The following is a 25,522-nucleotide window of genomic DNA, read 5'->3' as shown; positions in this document are numbered from 1 at the left end:
ATTAATTGGGCTGGGCTGAGCTAAAGCAAATATCGCCATGTATTCATTTGCCATTTACTTGGACGTTCCACGTTATAAACCGAATTTATGAGTTATTTATTTAGTTTACATATTCAAAACATGATTATGTTTTGAACTTGATATCAATACATAGTTGTGGGTGTATCAACGTTTATTGAAGTAATATTGAATTGAAAACTATGAAAATGTAAACTACGAGGTTTGTTCAAAAAAGAATATCAAATTATGTATTTCGTAAGAAAGTGTATCTATGTCGTCTTCTTCATATCCCTAGTCGAAAATGTATAATGCCTGTCCAAGGTTTTTCGTTTGAATAGTCCTAATGGACAAAGTGGACTTCAAATGTTCCAATGTACGGTTTGACGTACGACCATGTGTTTTGTCGTTTACAGTGAGGATTTGTAAAATAAATTATGCACTTCCGTTAACTCGTCAATGCGATAATTTTTCACAACTTTCAACGTGGATTACAGTCATTGATGCTGAGCGTGAAGTTATAATGCAAATCAAAATACCAATTGACCGTGTAGGTTTTTGAATGATGCTGTATATACTTAGCCTAAAACAAGTTCACATGAAGATCAAGTGCCCTATGTTTATTTATATAGAAATATACTTAAACATTTTCCTATACTGACGAATACTACTTACACAAATAAGATTTACTACAGTTGTGAAGCAAGCTAACCAAAGTGAGATAATGATTGTGGTCAGGTCATATATCGCATATTTTTTCTTGAGAATGTCTAAAATTGCATACAATTATAAACCATGAAGAATTAAACACAGTGAACAGCATTATTTGCAAAAAATTGGGTTGACAAATCTCCGGGACTCCCCAGCGAGGAGGCGCATTGTTTTCCCCAACATGGATTTCGCTATATTTCTTCTAGCCTTGAGATTTCAAACAAACGTCAAAGAAGAATTATCGCTAGGCTCAAACTTTTAAATTCCGTATTCTGTAGTTCCATGCTTGACTTAGCCCCCATATAAAGGCCATGTCTAATTTTCGGATTTTGTACGTTTAAGACGCATACTTTGTCATTCCTTGCTCGGTTCCCGGAGGTCTGAAAACATTCTTGCAGACTTTTTTATACCCTTCACCACCCTGTGGGAAAGGGAATTATGGCTTTGTGCATATGTTTGTAACAGCAAAAGGAAACGAGGTGGACACATGGATCCTTTTGGGAATATGCATAGAATCCCTTTTTTAAATTGATTTATGCATGTCCGACCGTCTGCCTGTCTGGCCATGTTAAATTGTAAACAAATTACCGGTCGCATTTTTGATTCGAATTGGATGAAATTTGGCACAGCTCATTTATTTGGCCCTATTGAAATTGGGAAAATCGGTTCAGTTTTAGATATAGCTCCAATAAATAATTTCGTCCGATTTAAGGTACACCAACTTACCTATATATCTTTCGATTTGCACGGAATTTGGTATAGCGTACTAAATTAAGTCTAGAGTGAGGTGTGTAAAGTTTTGCGAAAATCAGATATAGCTCACATATATATTTTGGTCCTATTTTAGGTAAATAGTTCACCAAAGTCTATATATCTTTCGATTTGCACGAAATTTGGCATAGTGTACTTAATTAAGTCCAGAACGATGCGTGAAAATCGGTTCAGATTTAGATATAACTCCCATATATATTTTCGTCCGGTTTTAGGTAAATAGTGCACCAAAGTCTCTTTATATCCGTCGACTTGCGCGAAATTTGGCATAGCGTACTGAATTGAGTCTAGAATGATGTGTGATAAGTTTCGGAAAAAATCGGTTCAGATTTCGATATAGCTCCCACATATACATATATCTTCGTCTGATTCTACATAAATAGGTGCACAAAACTCTTAATGTTTGTCTGATTAAGACGAAATTTTGCACAGCGCATCAAATTGAGACTTGAATGACGTGATTGCGTTTTGTAGAAATTGGTGCAGAGGCAGCCATAGCTTCCATTTGTACGTGAGTATTTTCCTTCGAGGGAATATTGACTTGCAATAGTAAGGATACATATATGGGCAATATTGCCAATTTTTTAACATAGCTGAAGCGGAGGTTCACCCCTTTATAACTCGGGAACTACTTAAGTATATGAAAAAAAGTGAATAGTTTTGGGTTAATTGATCTTTCGTTGCAAACTGTTCATGATATTGACATCCAAATTTTATTTTGGTGGAAGCTGTGTCTACTTTAATGTAAAAAAATGTGTAAAAACAGGTTGAGGCGAACCAGTTTTTTTATGTTCTCTATCGATTTGTGATTAAGCCACTCATTTCACGGTCTTCGTGTCAAAGTAAAACTAGAAGCCAACAAAATGGGGACTACGCCCCATATGTATCATTTTTCAAAATTTTAGCTGCATCTACCTTTAAATGATGCTGACAGTTTGAAGCTCGATTTTGAGTATTTTTTTAATTTTACTTCTAGCTTTAATACGCAAACAGGAATTCATACAAATCGATTATAAGATTATTGTAGTCGCGAATCTGCGTAATTTGATATGTATTTTGTGTATGTAGTATGCACAGCTTCAGAGTAATACTCATCCGAAGGTGCGTATTTTGTGCGATCAAATTTCTAAAAAACCTATTTTTCGGGCCAAATTTTTAGATCTGTCAACTGAATGATATGGGTACCCGCGATCAATAAGGTTTTTTACGTTGCGGATGATATAAAATCTTCTTTGTGAAAATCCATCTACTAAAACGGCGGGAACTGGCCTTCCAAAAACACGAAATTTGGCAAAAATGTTTTTGAAAATATCGCGGATTTACTTGCGTTTTCTGTGTATCATTTCCGCTTCAATAAATGACCTCATACGGATTTTGATCTTTTTCGAAAAGAGAACTTTAAAAACTTCAGCCGAAAGAGAGATGTACGCAATTTATCTCAAAAATAGATTGTGCTGGCACATCCATGGTTCTTAATGGACCACATTGAAATGGTATAGATCGATGTATTTTTTTAGGGTGCACACCGAAATCGGATGCGCGTTAATGGCATATGGAGTTTTCGGAAATTATTCGCGTTTTACGATTTTTTGGGTACTTCAATGTAACGTGTGGCATATCTTAGCCGTCAAATGAAATTTCGCAAAATATACACGGATTGGAAGATAAACTTCAGTACTTCCTGGAAACCGCATGCGCATCAAATGATTTTGAGAATTACGCGATTTACACGCAATTTAAAATGTATATTTCATAATATTATTTTATTTTAAGATTTATTCCTATTTATAGAATTCTAATATTTATCGGAAGGGTCTTGATATAATCCGCAAGGCGTATACTTATACACAAAAAGTTATTATTATTATATATGTAAATTTTTCGGCGAAATTGGGTAAAATAGCAGAATAACCCCAACATTTTTCTTCTGAAATTTCATGTATAACATTAAAAAAATAAATATGATGACATTATTTTTTTCGAACCAAAAACAAATATTTTTCCTCAATATCTTGTTTTGCTGTCGCATTGATTTAGAAACCGCTACACGGACTTGTGTGATTTTGATATCATTTGATTCATCATGGTGTTTAGATTATGTAGATATTTTTAAATTATTTTTTAGGTGTGTGTATGTCATTAATATAATGAAAATATTGATGTAATCTTCTACATTTTTTTATGTTTCTCATATTTCGCGAAGATGTGCAACTTTATCGCGATTATTATAATATATTCATATTCCTATTTTACGGAGGAAGATATATATCAACGTTTTTGGTCAATATAATAAACGCCGTAATTTTAAGATTTTTTTCTTATACCCAAAATTAAAACCTCGATAACTTTTGCGCGCATCAACCAAAAATTTGATCGCGAACGGTTACGGAGTCAGAACATTTTTCTCTATATGTGTACCAAAAATCATTGATGTGCCACAAAAACAAAAAAGCTGATTTTTTGAAAATGGAATATCAAAAAATTGGCAATATTGCCCATATATACGTATATTGTACATATCCAAAGTGGTGGAGGGTATCATCATATAGTCGGACCAGTCCGACTTTACTACTTTCCTTACTGATTCAATATAGGTCCATGTTTGGACAAAGCCCCACATAATTTTCTAGCACTATTATCGGCATTTTGAAGGTTCTTTGAGGATGGAAACATGGTTGTAAATTTTTCGGTATTTTGGAAGTTTATTCCCCAAAGAGGTATTTTGTCATTCCGGTTTCTCGGAGGACTAAAAATATTCTTGCTGAAAAGTTTCGATATAGTTCAATTTTTGGCAAAGGTCCCATATAAAATTCTATCTCAATTATCGCTATTTTAAAGGTTTTATACGAATTTTTTGGATTTTTTGTACGTAAATCCCCACCGGAGTTACTGTAATTTGCCATTCGCATCTGAGTATCTGTAATTTTCTCAACGCCATTTACTAGGAGACAAATCACAGTGACATAGTCGCTACATACAGATCCTGACCGATTATAAAAAATAATCATTTTGTAATTTTAATATCTATATATCTGTTTTTAATAAATATTAAGAGCTCAGATCATTGATTTTTCATACATGTCACATTGTCCCCAATTTGGTATTTAATGAACATGCCTCTATCCATAATACATTTTTTATCTTTATCTTCGCATTCCAATTCTCTTCAATTTTAAAAGAGATGTATTTAAAAAAATCTATAAGTTTATGAAGAAAAAAGAACATTTAGCTAATTTGATTGTAACAAACATATGCACTAAATATTTATGAGCTGTCAAATTAGTTAGATATGTATGTGTGGATACAAAACATCCATTGAGGTCACTGCAGGCAGTAATGCCAAGTACAACGACCTTTAAGGCCGACTTAGAAACCGCAATAATGTAAGAGTATACGTTTGTTAGAGACAATTTGACGTCAGTTTCGTTTTATTATTTATTTCGATGGGTATTATTATTAATGTGTAAATTTGAAGATGATAATTGTTGGTAGAATGTGGTAGTATAAGTGTATATTATGACGCCTCAGTTTTCTCTAATGGCGTATTACTAAAAATTTGGTTTTCGAATTACGAATATTTTAAAGACCACAATTCTTGATTATTTAGTATATATTTGTTTGAACTACAAATGAGGCATTCATTGAACACCTTACGTTTTAAAATCATCAATTGAGTCTACTTTTAATTTTATCAATTGCATGCCTGTCTACTACAAACAGTTATATTTAAATTCTTAGTCATTACGTAAAAAAAGAAACAAATTGATAACAACAAAAAACTTTTCCGCAAATTTATATTGTATATTGGGTTTCCCTTCCATTTTATCATTGTTGTCATTTTTTATTTTTTGTGCATTGAAATTCTTGCAAAAACAAAAAATGTGATTCAATATCAAATTGTGGTGTTACATTCAGTAGCAGTGGCACAAAACCATGGTGCGCGATACGAACCCATCACGTTGGATTATCCGTCACTTCTTGTAGATAAATAAATTGAATTTGCTTTTGCTGTTAATGTTGAAATCCACTCAAACCCCTCATCCAAGCCAAAAAATAATCGCCAAAAGTTAATGAACTGTATCAGCAGTGTTTCGAACATGTTCTTCAATTAAAATTCTTGACGACAAGTACTCCAACTATATGGTAGGGTAAAAACAAACACACATACAAACAAACATAAAATTTTAAAGACCAAAGGGAGTAGAAGTGGGTTTTAATTAAATAAATAAGAAGGCAGATAACAAGAAATCCCCCTTTTTATTAAACTATTCACAGTTTATAATGCCATTGAAGCTAGTTGAATTTCCTTAACTTAAATTTTTCCATTTGTCATCAATTGCACTGAATTTTATAAATATTTACTGTAAATGGAGATATTTAAGAAGCCTGGGAAACTAGCTTCCATATTAATATTTATTTAAATGTTTATTAAAATAAACCAAAAATATATTATATGTCCTTAGACAAGCATACAGTATATGCATACAGTAAATAATAGACAAAGAAGTTATTGCCTAGACGACAAAAATTAGGAGGTTTTATTTCACTGAAGAATATACAGTAAAATCTGGATAATCCGAACTGTATTTGACATTAAGTATTCTATAATCCGGAGGTTTCCCTCTATTTGACTCTGAAACCCGAATTCATTATATTGTCTATTAAAATCGTCGCAATTTTTTTCTGAATATGCTTTTAATTTTAATGTTCACTTTTTGCAATGAAAAATTTAATTTTTCAATAAATTATTTAAATGATCACTAAATTAATATAAATTTAAACCACTTAAAATTTTTTGTAATCAGGAAAATTTGGCAATACGGATTGGGATTAGTTTTACTATAGTTATTCTCTTTGTAGAAGGTAAGGAGGTCCTCTTATTTTTAATCAGACCAGAATACTTTCTTCTCAATTCACAGAAGGAAAAATTGGACAAGTTTGTCTAGAAGACCATAGACAGCTAGAATAGAAGACCAGAACCGCTCATAGAGGTCTTCTTAAGAGGTAATCCCATAGAAAACCAGATTTTTTCTCATTAATAGCGCAGGCCTATCTCCCATAGAAAGCCAGAAAGCCTCTCTTACATTTTCATTAAAGTTCAAGTCCATTTTTTAGGAGTCTTCTTTTAAGAGAAAACCAGAAGGCCTTTTACCCGAAATTCTTTTCTTTGAATACTGGCAAGCATCATCAAAGAAAAAAAATTAGCCTTTCTTCCATAGATAACCAAAACGCCTTATTTTCATAGAATACCAATAGTTATCCTAAATATGCAGACCTGGAGACCTTATCATAGAATACCAACATTTTTTTTATCTTGTATTATTATATTTTTTGTTATTAGAAGGCAAAGAGGAGGAGTTTTCAGAGAAGACCAGAAAGACTTCTCATAACAGGCCTTCTTTTCTTAGATGAGCAGAAATAATTCTTCTCAAAAATAAAATAATATGTTGGGGATAAAGAAATCCATTTTTTATATGAACTATGGGACTTTATTTAACATGCTTCGGATAGTCCATTTTGTTGCCATTTTAAAGGTAACTTCATAATGCCTTGCTCATAGAAGTCCTGCTCTCTATTTGCAAAAAACTCTAGCAGTCGATTTTCACAATCCTCCCCAGATACGAATTTCTTATCATTTAAGAAATTTTGAAATGCAAGAAAAATATGGTGCCAAGTCCGGACTGTATGGCGGATGCATTAGAACTTCCTAACCAAGCTGCCGAAGTTTCTGGCAGCTTACTGTAGATGTGTGTGGCCTAGCGTTGTCCTGGCGGAACACGACACAACTCCTGTTGGCCAATTCTGGACAATTGTAAATGGTTTAAAACAATTTTATGGTCGATGTTACGAGTGGACGATGTTACGACTGCTAACATGCCGGTCAACTTCGATCATTTCTCCGATTTTATCGACATTTTCGACGACCGGCTACTTGAGCGAAGTGCATCTTTAACATTAAAAATTCCTGGACGTAATCTACGAAACCGAATTTTCTCTTTGTTCACTTCCATTTTAACACCCTGTAACTCACAACTGAATGCACCAAATAAAAAACAGCAAACTAGTTTTTTTTACTGCGAAATGTCACCCTTCCAACGAGCATAAATCTGAAATTTTTTGGTCGATACTTTACGAGAAATGGATTTCTATTTCGCAAACCTAATATATAATAAAAAAATAAGTCTTCTAGAAATTCGTCACATGAAATGCCAGGAGGTCTAGAATATTTTCTCATAGAAGACCAGATCGTCTTCTAATAAAAACCCCGAAAGAACAGACAAACAATTTTTTTAAAGACGAGAATTTATTCTCATAGATTTTTTGATTTATGTCTATCTTGCAGCAAATGAGCGATATGCTCTTCATTGGATAGAAGATTAAATGGTATTTTTTTATGGAATACCAAAATATATTCTTCTCTCATCATCCCCATATAAATACTAAAAAATATTCCCACAAAAGTCCAGAATTTAAATCAAAATTTCGAGTGCTCAGTGAAAGATTGGCGGTTTTTTGTATCCTAATGGAGATAACAAATTTTTGCTGCTTAGACATTTTAATAAGAAACTCGGGTTAATCCGAAGAGGATACTCAAGAGGATATTCTATGAAACTCTTACACTTGTTATTGTAGATTTTGACACGCCTATTGTGGAATCACAGACGCATTTTTTATACTTTTGTGTTTGGTTTTGAAAAATTATTGCAAACCTCATTGAAAACTATAAACTTATTATTTATTTGTCGAAGTTTATAAGCACTGTATATGAAAAATTATCCTTTATCCTGATATTTGGAGGCTTATGTCACATTGTGACATGTCAATGACCTTGTGTGTTGTTTCTTTTACGATTGCTATATATTTACTCATAATTGTGACGCCACTCGTAACAATTTGTTTACAAAAAAAAATGAAAACTGATTGAATGCCGCTGTAGAGGAGGCGGCTGACAAGTTATTTATGCCAAATAAATATTGATTTCTATATTAATTGTGGTCATGTTATAACTGACAATTTCTTTTTCGAATTCTCTTTGTTGCTTTGAAATCATAACACTTTTGTATAGCCTTTAGGTCGTTGGGTAGGCGTTTTATTAGAATTTCTTGCTTTCCACTACAAAAATGAGGAAAAAAAAAAAAAAGAAGAAATTAACCCAAATAGTTCGTTGTCGATAAGGCCACGAGAACTCTCCTTTTATTTTGGCCATGATTGTAAAGTACTTGTTTCCGTGTTGTGGTGATAATGGTAGGCATTTACTACGTACATATATTTATTTGGTTTAGTCAACACCACGTTTTCTTAGACAATTACGTCATTTGTGTACGTAGAAAATTACGGTTTTATATCGCATAAAAATCACTTGAACCTACAGCAAAAAATGAAACTCGTAGAAACCTGTTTACCGAGTTTGAATGTTTTCTTCTGTTTGTTTGGTAATGAAACGGAAATTAACCGTAAAGAAGAAAACAAAAATACAATTTTGTTAATTATTTGTTTTATTTAGAAATGAAGTAGTGTGATTTCATTTCTTAAAATCATATTTTTTTTTATCGAATGGATTGCCATTTTTCAACATGCAACATTAATGTTGCTGAATTTGTAGCTTCACCCAAAATATTAAGATAATGGAAATGTAATTTTTTATAAAGAATCGAATAATTAAATCTCAATCAAATTCAAATTTTAAATGACATCAATGACAATTATTATGATTGTTAAACACCCCATATCTCATTATTTATAATTTTTATTTCAATTTAATTATAATATGTTTTGCATCATCATCTGTAATTGACACCTAACATTTTTAACAACAAATTCTGAAGTTAATGACAATTTTGATTTGTGTTGAAAAGTCTCAACCAAGGTGTATTTAATAAGGTGTAAGTGACAATCATATGGTTTCAAACTTTTTTCTTTATTGTTTGTAAAGCAAATTGTCACAAACATTTTCAATATTATATTTCGATTTCAAAATTTATGATTTTTAATAAAAAAATTCAAGAAAAGTACATTCATAGAGGCGGACGGAAAGAAAACCTAGGCTTAAATCAGTTATAACACCGTTCGCCGATTGGTCCACATATTTTATGTTGTGTGGAAATCCCAGCTACTCATAAAATCGAGGAGATTATGTTAGCCTATATTGGAATCGGCTCCTCGGCGGACGTTAAATACGCCTATGGAAAGATTTTATACGGTCAACACAATTTTCGTGATTTAGTCTTTGGCCGGGGATTTATGTCTCTTCAATTTTCTTTGAGAAGGCAAGATTTGAAGCCACTCCATAGAAAAAATTGATGGTAATTCACAATATAAACAACATCGCAAGGAGCCATGGGCTGCATGTGGGAAACTTAAAATCAATCGCGACCAGGTCGTAAACTTTATTTTTCACTGACCTAAAACCGCCAATAACCCAAGAGTACACAAATTTATTAAAAATTTATTATCCTCAAAGAATAGTTCTTGACAAAAATAAATTAATAATTGTTTTTTTTTATTTTTGTCAAAAACTTATTGTCAGCATGACAATTTAATTTCTATTACAATAATGTTGTTTTTGTAAAATATTTGTTGTTGTATCTGATGCACCTTGGTCTCAACCTTTATTGTATGGGCATTTATTTCAGAACATAGGAGTTGATCAGGAAGTTTCATTGTCTGAAATACCAAATTACGACAATTTGGGTTAAACTACAATTTGGACATTCGAAAAACTTTAAAAGGGACTCAATATTTATATTGGGGATATGTATAAATATTCTTCTAAATTGAAACGGAAGAGGTCCACTGAAGTCCGAAAATGTCTAATTATAGCCTCATCGATTAAAAAGGGATATAGAAGCAGGATAATACTGAAATTTTCAGCAATGACATGACGTTGGGGAAAAAGAAATCCATTAAGCCGGTCGTTGAAAATGTCGATAAAATCAGAGAAAATATCGAAGTTGACCGGCATTGTAGCAGTCGTAACATCGCCCAGGAGCTAAAAATAGGCCATAAAACACAAAGCTGGATTCAAAAAGAAGCTTGATGTTTGGGTGCCACACCAATTAACAGAAAAAAATGGTTCGAATTTCCATTTGCAAAGTCTTGGCCAAACGGAATGAGATAGACAACGGAATGTGATAGACATGGTGACTGCAAATGAGAAATGGATTACATACGATAACCCTGTGAAGCACGTTAAATCAGGACTAACGGCCAGGAAGGTTCTGCTATGCATTTGGTGGGACTGGAATGGGGATTATTTATTGAGTTGTTTCCATATGGCCAAACGCAAAATTCTGTTCTCTACTGACAACAACTGGACCGTTTGAAGATAACAATTGACCAGAAACGAACAGAATTGCCCGACAGGAGAGGAGCCTTTTTCACCAGAACAACGCTAGGCCACACACACCTACAATGACTCGCCAGAAACTTCGAGAGCTTGGTTGGGAAGTTTTAATGAATCCGCCATACAGTCCGGACTTGGCACCAAGCGATTATCATCTTGTTCTTGCATTGCAAAATTTCTTTAATGATAAAAAATTGGTATCTAGGGAGGATTGTGAAAATCGACTACTAGATTTTTTTTTTTTTTTTTTGCAAATAGAGAGCAGGACTTCTATGAGAGAGGCGTTTGGAATTTATCTTTAAAATGGCAACAAATCATACAAAAAACGGTGCATATTTGACCCAAATTGGACATTCCGAAGCATGTTAAATAAAATCCTATAGTTCATATAAAAATAATGGATTTCGTTTTCCTCAACCTAATACTCTGAGAATTCGAACTGTCACATTCGTAATGCCGAAAGTAGGGCGGTACCTTTTAATGGGTCTTGATTCTCTTTGTCAGAGTTATGAATATATTCCCGTTTTTTTTATTTTTTCAATATAAATATATTACAGTCAAAATCTTTGTTTGATATAAAAGTATGTCATTGAATATTTGTAAACCATAACGGAATGAAATATTTTGTATTAACCCAGATATGAATCAATAAATATTGAAATGAGATCAATTAATCGATGTGTGTAAAAGTAAATTTATTTGTTATTTATTCTTCGCCTTGAATTATTATGTATTTTTATGTAGAGCGTATTAATTTATACAAATTTACAAAGCTTTTTGTTTACACTTCTACTTTCATTTAATTGTCTTACAACTGAGATTATTATTTTTTTTTTTTTTGTAATTTTCCTTTTGTAACACACTTTTTATTATCATTTTTCTGTATTGTTTCTTTTATTTTTTTTTATTTTCAGAACGAACAGGTTGTCAGCATCGTGAGTTTTCATTTTTATTTCTTGGTTGAAGGTTAAAAAAAAGATGAAATAAAAACGTATCGTATGTCAAAGATTTGTTTGTTTGTTGCTGTTTGCAAAATTTATATTTTGAACTATTTAGATGTATTTTCTTCCTTCAAACTGTTTGTAAAATTAACCTAAATTGTTGTTTGATTGTTTGTTGTTATTCGCCTTGCACTTGTATTTGTTGTTTTATGCGCATTTCAACCGCTCACACTTTTATACACTCTGTAGAAAAAGTCTGCGTTCAAAATACCGATATATACAAAACCTGTAATGTACATTTTGAAATAATTTAAAAAAAAAAACTAGTATATGAATAACTTTAGAAAAAAGTATGCGGACAAGTCGACATATGGACAATTCGGTAAAAAAAATCCTGAAATATTGTATGCATACTTTTTCTACTGAGTGTATTTTTAAGTCACCTACTTAGTATTTGTTAAAAAGTATAGACACATTAAAATCTATAAAAGGATTTTCATTTTAATTGAATTTCAATTGTTAGTAACTATCAATTGAAAATTCGAATTGTTTTGAATCTATAACATGAAAGCATAGTGTAGCATCCCTACGATGGAAAAGAAAATAAACGACTGTAGGCATTTTGTATTTCTTTCATTTGCTTCATATCAATATACCTCTCTCTCTCGGCTTGTTTCAATAGATAATTGAAATATTAATTTGCACAAACTTTGTTTCTTATCTGACTTCATCATTCACTTACCTGTCTACCTACCTCTCTACGCCTAACCTTGATCATGTTAAGACACATTTCATGTAGATTAACAAAAAAAAACTCAAACAAGCGCAACAATAAATGCATGATATGTTGCTATTGACCAAAATAAGACATGAAATTATTGTGTTATTGTTTATGTTTTGCAATTATTATTGTCCCATATATGTTTTTGTTTTTTCTTTAATAATTAAATTTTGTAAATTTAACATTGTACTTTTCAGTTTGTTTTATATTAAATATTTATTTTATTATCATATTTTAAGAGCGTACATCAAAGAAAATTAATAGTGACTTCATTTTTTAAATATTTCCTAATTATTAATATCGAAGGTGTATATATACAAATTACATAGGTTAGATTTGGGGAGGTACGGTTGTTGTAACAACCGTCCACTCGGAGACTATGTCCATTGTGATCATCCTTTGTATATATGTTTACCTATAAAGAAAAAGAAAAGATATAGTGGTAGAGTAGGTAGAAAAGATAGTGAGAAAAAAGGGGGCGGAATAGAGATTATTTTATCCAAGTCAATTTTTTGACAAAGCCTAGAATTTGGTTAGGGTCTATTTTGGAGAAGAAGACTAGATTATCAATTTCATAACTTCCAAACTGTTTATGTCTTCTGCTGATCAGCGATGGACATTTGCAGAGGATGTGCTCAATTGTTTCCAGTTCTTCTTCGTCCTCACATAGACGACAGTAATCCTCTCCACTGGAGTCCCACTTAGAAGTGAGAGATCTAATTTTGCAATGACCACGTTCTTTTACGAGAGAATTCAGGCCAGATAGATTTAGAGATTCTGCAAGCAGGTTCCATTAGCCATCTGTTACCGACTACCTCGCAATGGAACGCACGGAATCTGCCAATGAAATAGCTAATGGGGGTTTCACAGATCTCTCTATCAGAAGACTGGACGACTGTGATCCCCCTCGAGCAAGCTCGTCGGTTATCTCATTCCCTTCAATGTCGTTATGTTCTGGAACCCAACTATCAGTCGTATATCATTCAGAGCGATCTTACAATCATGAACTGCTTTCGAGTTTATAGTATGCGACTTCATCGCTTTCAGAGCCGCCTGACTATCGACATATATAGTCACCGGTCCCGTGATGTCGGCATTAAGTGCTTTTACTATCTCGGACGCTTTCTTATTGCGAGAATCTCTGCTTGAAAAACGTTATATATGAGTTGTGTATATTTAATTCCCTACAGTAGACGCCTGCGACCGTGCCTTCCTCCATCTTAGACCCGTCTGTGAAGATTGACAGACCTGGTAGAGGTAGGGAGCCACTTGTCCAGGATTCCCTACTAGGAAATTCAATTAAAGTCCCTATGGGGGGGGGGGAATATAACCACTGATATGATTATCCCCCCTAAAGAGATCATAACCTGGCGTTATGTTTAGGATGCTGGCATGACCATAGTTCAGCGATTTCAAGGCATCTGTTTCCCGGAGTCTCAGGGGACACCTGGCCGCCTGAAATTTGATCAGAACATACAATGGTTGGAGATTCAAGATTGCGTTCAAGGCTGCCTGTGGTGTACTTCTTAATGCTCCGGTGATCAGAATTGAAGCCGATCGCTGTACTAGGTTAGGTAAAAAGATTTTATGCCATCAGTTGTCTAGCTGCTGTTTTTATACTCATCCTAGGTAACTGAAAATAGAAAAAAAGAAAAAGAAAGGATAATAGAAATTGTCAGAGAAAGAAGATTGGTATTTAGTTTTTTAGCTTAAAAAGTTTAATATTTTCATGGGATCTGTTCCCAAGAGGAGTGATAGAGTACCAATTTCATATTTACCGAACAATATATGGCTTCTGTTGCTTAGCGATCAGTATATACATATATACAGACTATATGATCAATTGTTTCTAGCTCTTCCTCATCTTCACTAAGGCGACCAGATTTTGAAAATTAAAATAGATGACAAAAAGAAAAATATATATATTTTTAATAAAAATAATAGAATGTACATTTAAGGTCTGTTCCTTAACTTGCAAAAATGCACAACTTTTTACTGCGATAACATTTTTCCTTTATGGTATCGAAGAAAATAGTAAACATTTTTCGATTCTTGCAGTAGGGGAACAGACCTTTAGATTTACTTATAAATATATAAACTTAGTTAAAATATCGTTCATTACAATCGGGCCAAATTGTTGGTCCGAAGCGAATAATCTTTAGATAAAGATCTCAAGATTAATATTATTGCTAGAAGTACACCTATGCCGACTTTCCACTGATATTTTGCAACCCATAGGCCACAAGGAATAGTAAATTGAAGCCACTTTTGAAGGTATGTCTTTATATTGAGGACACATAGAAACGTAGAACCCAAGATATCCAATTAAAGCCTATTCTGTTGGAAAATGTGTCTAAAAATCCTGAAAATACAGACAAATTTTGGGCAGTTATATGTTTCTTTCCTACTAAGATTCGGACCCTTTTTTTCAAATATTTCACTGAAATTTCAGAAAATTTATTTATTAATTTCTTTTATTTTACAAAAATAGATATTGACTAAGTTAGAAATATATGACAGATAGAGGACATACATTGTATAGATGACAGCCAGTTAAAATAGATGATTGTCCTTTAAAAATAGGACGTATAGTCCCCCTATCTTCTCATAAACGTCAATAATCCACTCCTTTAATGTCCCATTTGCATGTGAGTGATCTAATCCTGCAGTGACCTGTTATGAACACTATAGTATCTAATTTTTGAAAGCTTCGTTCACTCCTTCGATAGGCTCATTAGAGCAAACACAGGCCATGATTTAACCTTCTTGATTACACTTTTGCACATATTGAATAGTTCCCTATAAATGTCCCCATCAGTACTAAATTCGGTCTTGCTGGTTTTATCATGTGGCCACTATACCAGTAATCTCTCACACTGCTTTTTAATCAACATCCTCGGCCGTTTTTTTAAAGGGTCAATATGCTGTAAATTACGTATGTTGCTAGTATGCCTATTGCATATTCAATTCTGTCATTTATATTGCCACTTCACATGAACATTAAGATCGTAATATCTACACCAAATTAAATTTTAAAGCACTCCTTCCCCTCATAGGGAATAACTCGCGGACTTCTTTGTGGTAAATTTAATGACTAATTCCAAATTTAAAATGATGGGATTTATAACTCTTTAATTAGTAATTTAACTTCACTACTTACTACTCCTGGCTTCTGTGAAGTTTAACCATATTTACATTGTAAGAAATATTTACTCGTCATTGAAACAGTAACCCCTAAAAAGAAACATTTTATTATTATTATCATTATTATTATTTATCGTACTTGTCGTTTTTCATAAAGACATCTTTAAGCCTAGAATATGTTGAGGTATACATATAATTAAGTTCCGATGGTCGTCATTACATTGTATGAGGTAATGGTATTCAGTCATATTATATGAAACCATATCCCGATTTGAATTCGCTTAGCTTATTTTGTTGTTACTGGCCCAAAATTAATATAATAACCTTAGTATTTATTAACGGCCAGTCGTCAGAGGCCTTTGTTTACCTCCTCTATACCACCTTAATAATTTGGATTTTATCATTTATAAATATATGTTATTAATTAACGAATTACATCGTATTGTAACAAAATTGTTCAATTCAAATCTAAACACTAATTACACATTTTTGTGTAAATTCGGCGTGTCATTTGCAAAATAATTTTGAAATTATTTCAACTTCTTTATTTGGTATTTTAGTTTTATTTCAATAAAAAACCCCCAACAAACTGTGTAAACTAGTTTTATAGTTGTGAACTACATTTTCATGTACGTGATATCAAGGTCAAGTGGTTGTATGCAATTGTGCTTGCCCTTCTTTCCCTCTTCGTCGTTGTAATAGTACCTTAACATTTAATGTAGATTTATAATAATAAAAAAAAACAGTAAAATAGCTACAATGTCTAATAGTGTAATAATAAAAAATACATTTGAGATGCTAGTGACGATTTTGTATATAATATGCAGAGGTGTGATGTAGTGATGCCTCAGTATTTTTCCCATGAATGCTCATAACATTTAGGCGTATTTTATTTCCATATACAATACGCGTTTGAATATGTCACAATATTAATTTAAAAACAAACGACCGGCCGCAGGTGATGATGTGGTGGTAATGGTTTTCTATTTCCAAAGGCGAGGAAAAACAGACAAAAAAATAAATAACAACGAATAAAGGGTTATTTTATTGGGACTTATATACATTTTTTTCATGTAGTGACTATAGATATCTATCGAAATAGCTATTAGAAAACCCCAATAAGAGAGGGAAACGTTTCCTTTGACACAAAATATATTTCCTACTTTACTAATTCTCAGAATTCTTTGTTCCTAATAGAAGTTCTAGAAAATGCTGAAGTCCTTCTAAAGGGTAGCACATTTTTCTTGAGACTTCTTGTATGTGAACCAAAGTTCACATACAAGAAGTTGTTTTCCTATTTATGCTGGGTACTCGAAATCTTTATGGAACTTAGGTCTTCAAATATTAAATTATTTTTGTATAACCCTTTATATTGACAGACATTCTGGCATCTCAAAATCAGTAAGCAATCGTTTTTTTTTCAACACTCAAATTCATAGAAATCGTATTTCATTCATAACGAATGTGTGATGCTTGTCAAAAAATTTGCTGATTCATTTCATTCACAAGCAAAAATGTTTTGATTTCATATGAATGTGGTTTTGTGTTTAAAACTTTGACTGATATTAGCGGCCGCTTACTTATATTGTGGTCAAAATATTTGAGTTTGTTGGAATTTCAGAAATTTATTCATTTTAGTTATTGCCTAAAGATCACCCTACCTATCGATGTGTATAGTTAGGAGCACAAATTTGCTGGTCCCAAGAATATCTGTATAGGCTCTCTTTCCTCCAATATCGATTTACTAAGAGGCTTAGATTTGGTTTTTTACTAAAACCATTATTTTCAAGCAGCTGAATAGTAAAATCAAAGCATCCACTGCAACTGCCCAATTGTCACAGGCTTGGGTACCGGCTTTGGCAATTCGACAGAGGGTGGCTGTGCCTTATCGGCCTTCTTGGAGACATTTTTACGGGCTCTCCTTCGGGCCGACTTCGACTGTCCCTACCTTCCGTCTTTGTGGATGCTGGTGTCTGAGACGTCTCAGTACTCAGTTTGCCCTTGGGGGATACTGATGGCTTATAAGTCTCAGGAAAGGAACTCCTTTCCCGTGATGGAGTCGCTGTCCCGTCCGATGAATCGGTTATAGTAGTTAACTGCTCTCCGGTACATCTTATTGGCAGCGATTTTCTTGGCATCGGCTTGTCTAGCAGTTACTGGTGGATGAGTCCCCAATCCATCATATCGACGTACCAGTATCCGCTTCGACATCCAACTGCCTGAGTAATCTCGCGACATCACTACTGCCCGTGTAGATTGTGTGCGGATCCTCAACCTCGCCTGACTAAGGCGGAAGGAGCCGGTTTCCTCTATTAAGTTGACGAGAAGATCCGACTACCTCTCCAGGATTTCGTTTAAATCGTCGAGAGTGGGGCATAAAGCAAAAGAGAGGTCCAGGGGAGTAGCTTGGGTCGTCAACACTTGAGGGGGTTCATTGAGATCTGACCATGTAAAGTTCGAGACTGAGGGTGCCAAGGCAGCAACACCAGCTTCAGTCGAAAAGTCGCATACTATTTTTTTTTTTTTTTATGGGGCTCCATAGAATGTGCTGTATGTGAGGGATTGAGCTCGACCATGCTATAGCCTCTTACCATGGCAAGGACTTGGCAGCTAAGCCTGAATAAGCTTGTTGAGGCGCCCAGGTATCAACAAGGCTCCGTTCTAATACAGTCGGGACCCTGACTGCAAACCGTAGAACGCTGATGGGCACGAGGTCGTATGACACCAAGCGTTAGGGGTCACTTTGAAACTCTCCACCTGAACCCGCTGATTGTCCGCAACTGTTTATTTGTTCTTCACAGATGCCCAATGAATAGTATTGGGAATAGTATTTATCACAAATATCTGCGGCATGCGCGAACCTCTTATATGGGCTATCAAAAGTGACCCCTAGAAGCAAGGGGTAAATAGATAAAGTAGCCGCATCTCCGATAATTTTTATTTGTTCAGTTTTAAACTGCCGATTTTCACTTCTCCTTTCTGAAGGTATCTCTGTCATGTCGATATCCAAAGGCTGCCAACGACTGTTTGTTTAACATTCAGCTGTTCGAAGTCCATAAAATAGTAGTAAATCAGAACAGTATATTTGGAATTTTACCCATATTGGTCAATCTAAAATATTATTTAGTTTCCAAAATAAAACCGATTAGCCGAGCTATCCTCCCTAGGAATGCCCTGCCCTCTTGGACATCTGTTTTTAGTTCATTGAGTGGTTCATTGAAGATGTTATACTCCATGAAATTAGTATTAGAAGCGCTAGTTCTTTTTATACTACACCAATTATATCCTTTATTATGTATCCTTATATGAAAGTATGTGTATGTGTATGTAAATGTACATATCGTGTTGAACATAATGACACACTCTATTTATTATCTAATCTCTATAACGACACACTTGATTACTGTACATATATGCACTTGGACCTAAATGTTTGCCTTCTTGTTTCTTTTTTCTCTCTCTCTCTTCGGTGTGTGGTGATATTTATCAAACACTTACCACAGGTGCAACAATTGGCCGGAAGTATTTATCAAGAGTTTGAACGCATGATAAACTGTTACGATGAAGATGTGGTAAAGAATCTAATGCCATTGTTGGTTAACGTGTTAGAATGCCTGGATGCATCATATCGGATAAATCAAGAGCAGGATGTTGAATTAGAATTGCTGAGGGAAGACAATGAACAGCTGGTGACACAATATGAACGGGAGAAAAGTGCAAGGAAGCAGGCTGAACAAAAGGTGAGCATTGCATTAATAAAGAAAAAAATTAAAAGGCTAATTCATTTTTTATTTTAGCTGCTGGAATCAGAAGATTTGGCTGAACAGGAAAACAAAGAACTGGCAAGTCGCTTGGAGTCACTAGAAAGTATAGTACGAATGTTAGAATTAAAGCATAAAAATAGTTTAGAACATGCCAGCCGTCTGGAGGAACGTGAATCCGATTTAAAAAAGGTAATTATTTATGCTAAACTTTTTTGGGGAACTATGTTTTTAATATATTTTATCATTTTGTGTTGCAGGAATACAATAAACTCCATGAACGGTATACCGAACTATTTAAAAATCATGTAGATTATATGGAACGTACCAAAATGTTAATGGGTTCAACCCATTCTCAAATGAGCTCAACATCAGAACGTCTGGAATTGAGTCGGGCAAGATTAAATCCAGTTGCAAGGTACGTACACAAATAAAATCATTAAGGGTTCTTACATATTAATTTTTACATTTTACTCTCCAGATCATCTGGTCCTGTATCATTCGGTTTCGCATCATTAGAAAATTCCGCCATGTTAGATACCGAAACAATTTGCAGTGTTGGCAGCAATTCGGATGATTCCGGACCACCATCATTACAAAATGAATTTGATAATCTACAGACGGTAGAGAGGGCGGCTGAAACCGATACATTGCAGCAACAAAATCAAGCCACCTCACCACAAAGTGATAGTAGTCCCACATTGCCAAATATACCATCTAACGGTTTGTATTCATTATTTGCTTATTTTCTTTTTTTTTTTACAACATTTAGATTCATTTAGGGTTTCTTTAAACAAAGTGCATAGTTCCATAAATGCGAAGTATTATGAAAATTTATAATACAGCCAAGAATCGAGGCAAAGAATTCATTGTAGTTAGGGGGTATTCTCTTCGATAGCTTAAAATTTAGAATTTTTTCTTTCACGCTCGAAAAGCAATCCAACAGCACTTAGAGTACTAAAAATGAACTGTATCCAGTTCCGTAATATATTGGACGAAATTAAAATTAAATTAAATTAGCCGCCAGAATTTCCCTTGTATCATACGAACGCACCACTTTATTTTCTATTTACCTCAGAACGCCGTACATTTATATAGCCTTCAACATAAGGTGAAGTGTATATTGAATTTGCCATTCATCTCGAAATACTCACCGGAGAACCCACAGAATATACCATCCTAACTATAATGTTTTAATATTGACCCAATTTTAAGGGTAGCCCCCATATTACGATATCCCCAATATTCTGTATTTTGGGATTTGGGACATGGGTTTCAACTGAATTAGCTGTAATTTGGTATTTTGTATTCTCATTGGGTGTCAAATCTCACTACCAAATATTATCAATATCGCTGCACGTTTTGGTATTGCTCCATATAACGGTATACTAGTGAAAAAGAATCTTCGACAAAATATTGAAGTCGAAGTCGTGTTTTAGATAGGTTATATGCAGGAAGAATATATCCATGTTATCCACATAAAAGTCCCATTATATAAGGGAAACCCTCTACAATAAAATGCTTACTTCGTCCTGATGTAGTAATTGATGCTATTGATAAATACCATATTAAAAAACATAGGAGAGAATCACTATTGGAATAACATATTTTTCCTTCTTCTCTAAACGACGTCAAGATACTTTCGTGAGATGACGTCCACTATGACTTGATGTGCTGCGACATTATGGAGAATCCTTTAGGTCTATGTATATAATTAAAAAATATTGTGGGGTACCGCTAACTACTACAGTAACATGTTTTTCGCGTCAGTGAACTTTATTTCCCAATATAGAACTATGCATTTTATAAGAATTTTCAGATTATTGCATTCCTTTACTAATACATATTTACATTTTAAACGAAATTTTTTTTTTAATTTCTTTTGTCATTTAATATTGCATTTGCCTCCATTATATCTTTTGTTCTTGTTCGAAAATAATCATATCTAACCATCAATCTACAATAATATTTTCCATTTCCAATACAAAATAAATTTAACCTCGATACTACTACCACTACTATTTAATATTGTGTTAACCGTATACTATCCTACTTTTTTGTTCTTATTTTACACAATTACCTAAACTACACCCACAACAAAAATTAACACGAAATAAAAACTGAATGATGTTCCTCGTCCTGAAATATTTCCTGTCATTGTGTTTTGTGGCAACATTCGCTCGCTCGCTCTCTCATAAAATGTAAATGTGTACTGTGTTTGCCAAAACAACAATATCTATATGCATTCTCTCCAACCATCCTCCAAATCGAACATTATCTTGTTGCATATTTCAAAATAAAAATCTTCATAAACACAAAAACAGTTGGTCGTACGACTACGAAAAAGGAACAACGCTCTGCCAATACCTTATACCAAGAGCTGTCCTTTCAAGATAATGAAGAGAGCGAAGATAACGAAATTGTTACAGGTATGTATCGGAAGATATATATAATTTTAATATATAACTACCCTAATTATAACTCACAAAAAGTTCAATAATAAATTTGTATATGTGGGGGCGAGGGTTTTCTTTTTATATAAAATTATGATTTGAAAATTATATCAATGTTGTTTTCTTATACATATATTTTCTTTTGTCTCTTTCTTTTTGTATATTTGTATAACTTTGTGTCAATAAAAAATACTACACTCGCAATATAAACACCCGCACAAAATATTGAAACATCATCATCAACAACAACAACAATATAAATATTCAAATATTGCATCTAACTGCCTCTCTATCTGCCTACTTCCTGTCTGAATGTGCAATGCTACCAAACAATCTATGCTAACAGGGAGCTGGGTACATCCTGGGGAATATGCTTCTTCAGGTAGGTATCAAGAATCATATTTATATGGCTTTGTGTACATTACGTGTAAATATTTAAAACACAACATAATACATATCAACTTCTGACAAGAAACAAATCAAAACAACCCAAACCAAAAATAAGAAACAAAATGACCGACACTAATACTCGACAATGAATTTTAAATTCCTAACAAAAACTACAAATTGTTCTCAAATAATAAGTATTATTATTGTTATATATTTTATTATTAACTGTTATGTATATTTTTGTGTGTTTAAAAAAGAAATAAGTTCCTCCAGTTACAAACAAAAAATAATAAAACAAACATTTTGTAAAGCAAGAAATACTCATATTTTTTTCTTTTTTCCCATATCTTGTTGTTTCACATTTTCTTTATATCAACAAAAAAATGAAAATAAAAAATATGCTGTTCTTGTTGTTTTATCCCAATAACAACAAATGTCCTAAAATTAAAAAAAAAATCAAACAAACACCAAAAACATTAACAAACACACATCCACTGTGTTTTACCATTGTCCTCCGGATTTCCATCATGTGTTTGTTGTAATATTGTCGTTACTTTACACATGCCAATAAACACAAAATTATCTTAAAAAAGCTAATGACAACTACTTTGGTAAGTTGTATTTTTTTATATATCAATATATGTATTTTTTTGTAGTGTAACAAAGTAGCCGTAATGTGGTTTGTTGTAGTTTAATTTAGTCTTTATTTTGATTTTAATGTAATATTGATTATTTGGTATTTTCATTTGAAATTCAAAACGATCTGCTTCAATCACAATTTTTATTTCTTAAGACCAGGAAATTGTCGAATACCATTCATTATGTGATGAATTGACAAACGTTAGTGGTTTAATGACGGCTAAGATCAGGATGGTTCAATCGCCTCTTATTCAAACCACACGACACATTGCATCCTTTCGGCAATTTTTTCTAATTTTTATATTAGCATATCATTTCATATCGGATAATTACTCAGAATTATACATACACTTATTTACTTTGAATTTCAAATGAAAATATTGTATTTATTGTTGTATACTTTAAAAAAACGTAGTAGGTTTTTTGTATGGTGTTGGTATTCTTTTTCTTTGTAACATTTTTTCATATTCAGATTTCTTTATTGTATTCTAATTACGAGCACCTTTTCATCGAGGATAATGTAGTGCTGTTAAGAGTATTATATTTGGAATAGGCTGATTCTAATGGGAACGTATCACCTTTCCTTTTATTGACTCTGCCATGTTATTTTCTTATAGTTGCTTTACCGGGTTTGGGAGCCCCGACACTTTAATAAAGCTTTGTATATCCTAAACCATAAGGTGGAGTTTATATAAAATTTGCCATTCCATTTTGGAACACCTCGAGATATTTACCGGAAACCCAATAAAGTAAATATATATATACATATATATTTGATCGGAAAAAAATTCTATGTCGATTTAGCCATGCCCGTCTGTAGAAATCACGATAGAGGTTGCAATATTTATGATAGAACTCTGAAATTTTGCAAAGATTTTGCTAGTACCACTAGGATGATTGGTATTGCTAATGGGATATATCGGTTTATGTTTTAGTGTAGTCCCAATATAACGTTATCCCCGAATATTCGGTATATTGGGCACGCTTTTCAACCGAATTGACTGTAATTTAGTATTTTGGGTTATCATTGTATAACACACCTCGGTAATAAAAATGATTATTATTGATTTAAATTTCAGGGTAGACCCCATATAACATTAATCCCCAATATTCGGTAGTTTGGATACGTTTATCTACTTTGTATTCTCATCGGGTGTCAATTCTCACTATCAGCAATTATTAATAGTGACTTATGTTTCAGGGTAGACCCCATATTTTGGGATTTTGGAAACGTCTATCAACCAAATTTCCTAAGGTTCCTTATCTTCCTAAGGTTGCACAATATGCAGTTGTATAACATTGAAGAAAAATATTGTAGTCTGTATGGAAAAAAGTCCGTCACTAAAAGAAACATCTGCTCTGAAAAGGAATGTTCTGGTGTGATGCCAAATGTCCGAACCATGACACGGTTGAATTTAATTCGTAAATGCAATTTCACAACAATATTCGACATAAATACAACTTATCAAGTAACGACATTTGTAAGCCACATTGCCCAATATGCCTGATGAGCCGCTTAACCAACGCCGAACGGCTTTCCTTTTCATTGCAACTCCGATCATGTAGCTCATCTTGAAAGAGAATGTAATAAAAACAAATTTGTTGTAATTTGATATTCTACATTCTCATTGGGTTTCAAATCTCTCCTATCATAATTTATTATTATATTGATCCAAGTTTCAGGGTAGCTCCCATATAACGGTACCCCCCAATATTCGGTATTTTGGGGATTTTGAACACGTTTATCAATAAAATTGGATTTTATTTTGTATTTTATATTCTTATTGCTTATCAAATCTGGCTACCAAAAATTATCAATATCGACGTCCGTTTTCGGTATTTTCGGAATTTAAGGATCCAATACCAGGAAGTCCCATTAATTTTATATATTTTGAATGCCAACCTCATTATGAAAGGTATAAAAAGTTCGACCAGGCCCAGTCGCTCGATAATGAGAAGAAAGATTTTGAAAATTTCATAAAACCATGTATTGTCGTTTCATTTTTCATGCTGTACTGATGGCAATATTTGTCGCTGCCTTGGCAAAGTATTTCTTGATCGGATATTGTAATTAGTAAAACGGTCAATTAATTCTTTGGACGTCAGCGTAAATATTTGCCTTGATGTTAGCTTAGAATGTAATAACGAAATCGATCGACTTTGAAATTGATTTTCCGGTCCCCCTATGGTCGGTCAGCAGATAAATTTTCATTTTATTTTGAATCTTCATGCACCTTTTCGTGCAAACTAAGACATTCTCTTCTCAATTGAATTCGGTGCATATAAATAAAAAACATTTAACCCTTTTAACGCGACCCTAGAACTATTTTCTGTGCACATATTTAATGCAACTATCCTAAAAAGGATATGAACAAAATTTGACACCGCTTCCTTCCTTGCATTCGAGTACATTATTTCTGAAAATTAAAAGCCCAATATCAATAAATGCAAAGGGAATATCGACGAAACATATTTTTAAATTATTCTTGGAACTATTTTTACAAGAATCAAGCATAATTTTGTTCTCAACTATGTATTGAAAAGCGTATAACTTCAGCAAATTTTGTTTAGATTTTTCTTTTGATATGTTA

At 33.2% G+C, this 25,522-nt stretch overlaps 1 protein-coding gene across 10 annotated transcripts in view; it reads left to right on the top strand.

Moving 5' to 3' along the window:
- The window catches only part of LOC133323636 (JNK-interacting protein 3), a 33,615-nt gene that overhangs the window by 294 nt on the left and 7,799 nt on the right, over window positions 1-25,522 (top strand). For 2 of the 10 annotated variants that reach the window (XM_061532553.1, XM_061532550.1), the window contains exons 2-9: window positions 11,737-11,757; window positions 19,192-19,428; window positions 19,486-19,641; window positions 19,710-19,867; window positions 19,931-20,172; window positions 21,774-21,878; window positions 22,249-22,284; window positions 22,886-22,903. In XM_061532553.1, the coding sequence (XP_061388537.1) occupies window positions 11,737-11,757; window positions 19,192-19,428; window positions 19,486-19,641; window positions 19,710-19,867; window positions 19,931-20,172; window positions 21,774-21,878; window positions 22,249-22,284; window positions 22,886-22,903 (973 nt within the window). The remainder of the gene's footprint in view (window positions 1-11,736; window positions 11,758-19,191; window positions 19,429-19,485; window positions 19,642-19,709; window positions 19,868-19,930; window positions 20,173-21,773; window positions 21,879-22,248; window positions 22,285-22,885; window positions 22,904-25,522) is intronic. The other 8 variants (XM_061532552.1, XM_061532558.1, XM_061532554.1 and 5 more) reach the window with 6 other exon arrangements.

The sequence above is a fragment of the Musca vetustissima genome, unplaced genomic scaffold, assembly GCF_032173495.1.
Source record: "Musca vetustissima isolate MV318-11 ecotype Yass unplaced genomic scaffold, APGP_CSIRO_Mvet_v1 utg7861, whole genome shotgun sequence".
NCBI lineage: Eukaryota > Metazoa > Arthropoda > Insecta > Diptera > Muscidae > Musca > Musca vetustissima.
The sequence above is the reverse complement of the archived record's forward strand: the minus strand, read 5'-3'. Positions and strand labels throughout refer to the sequence as shown.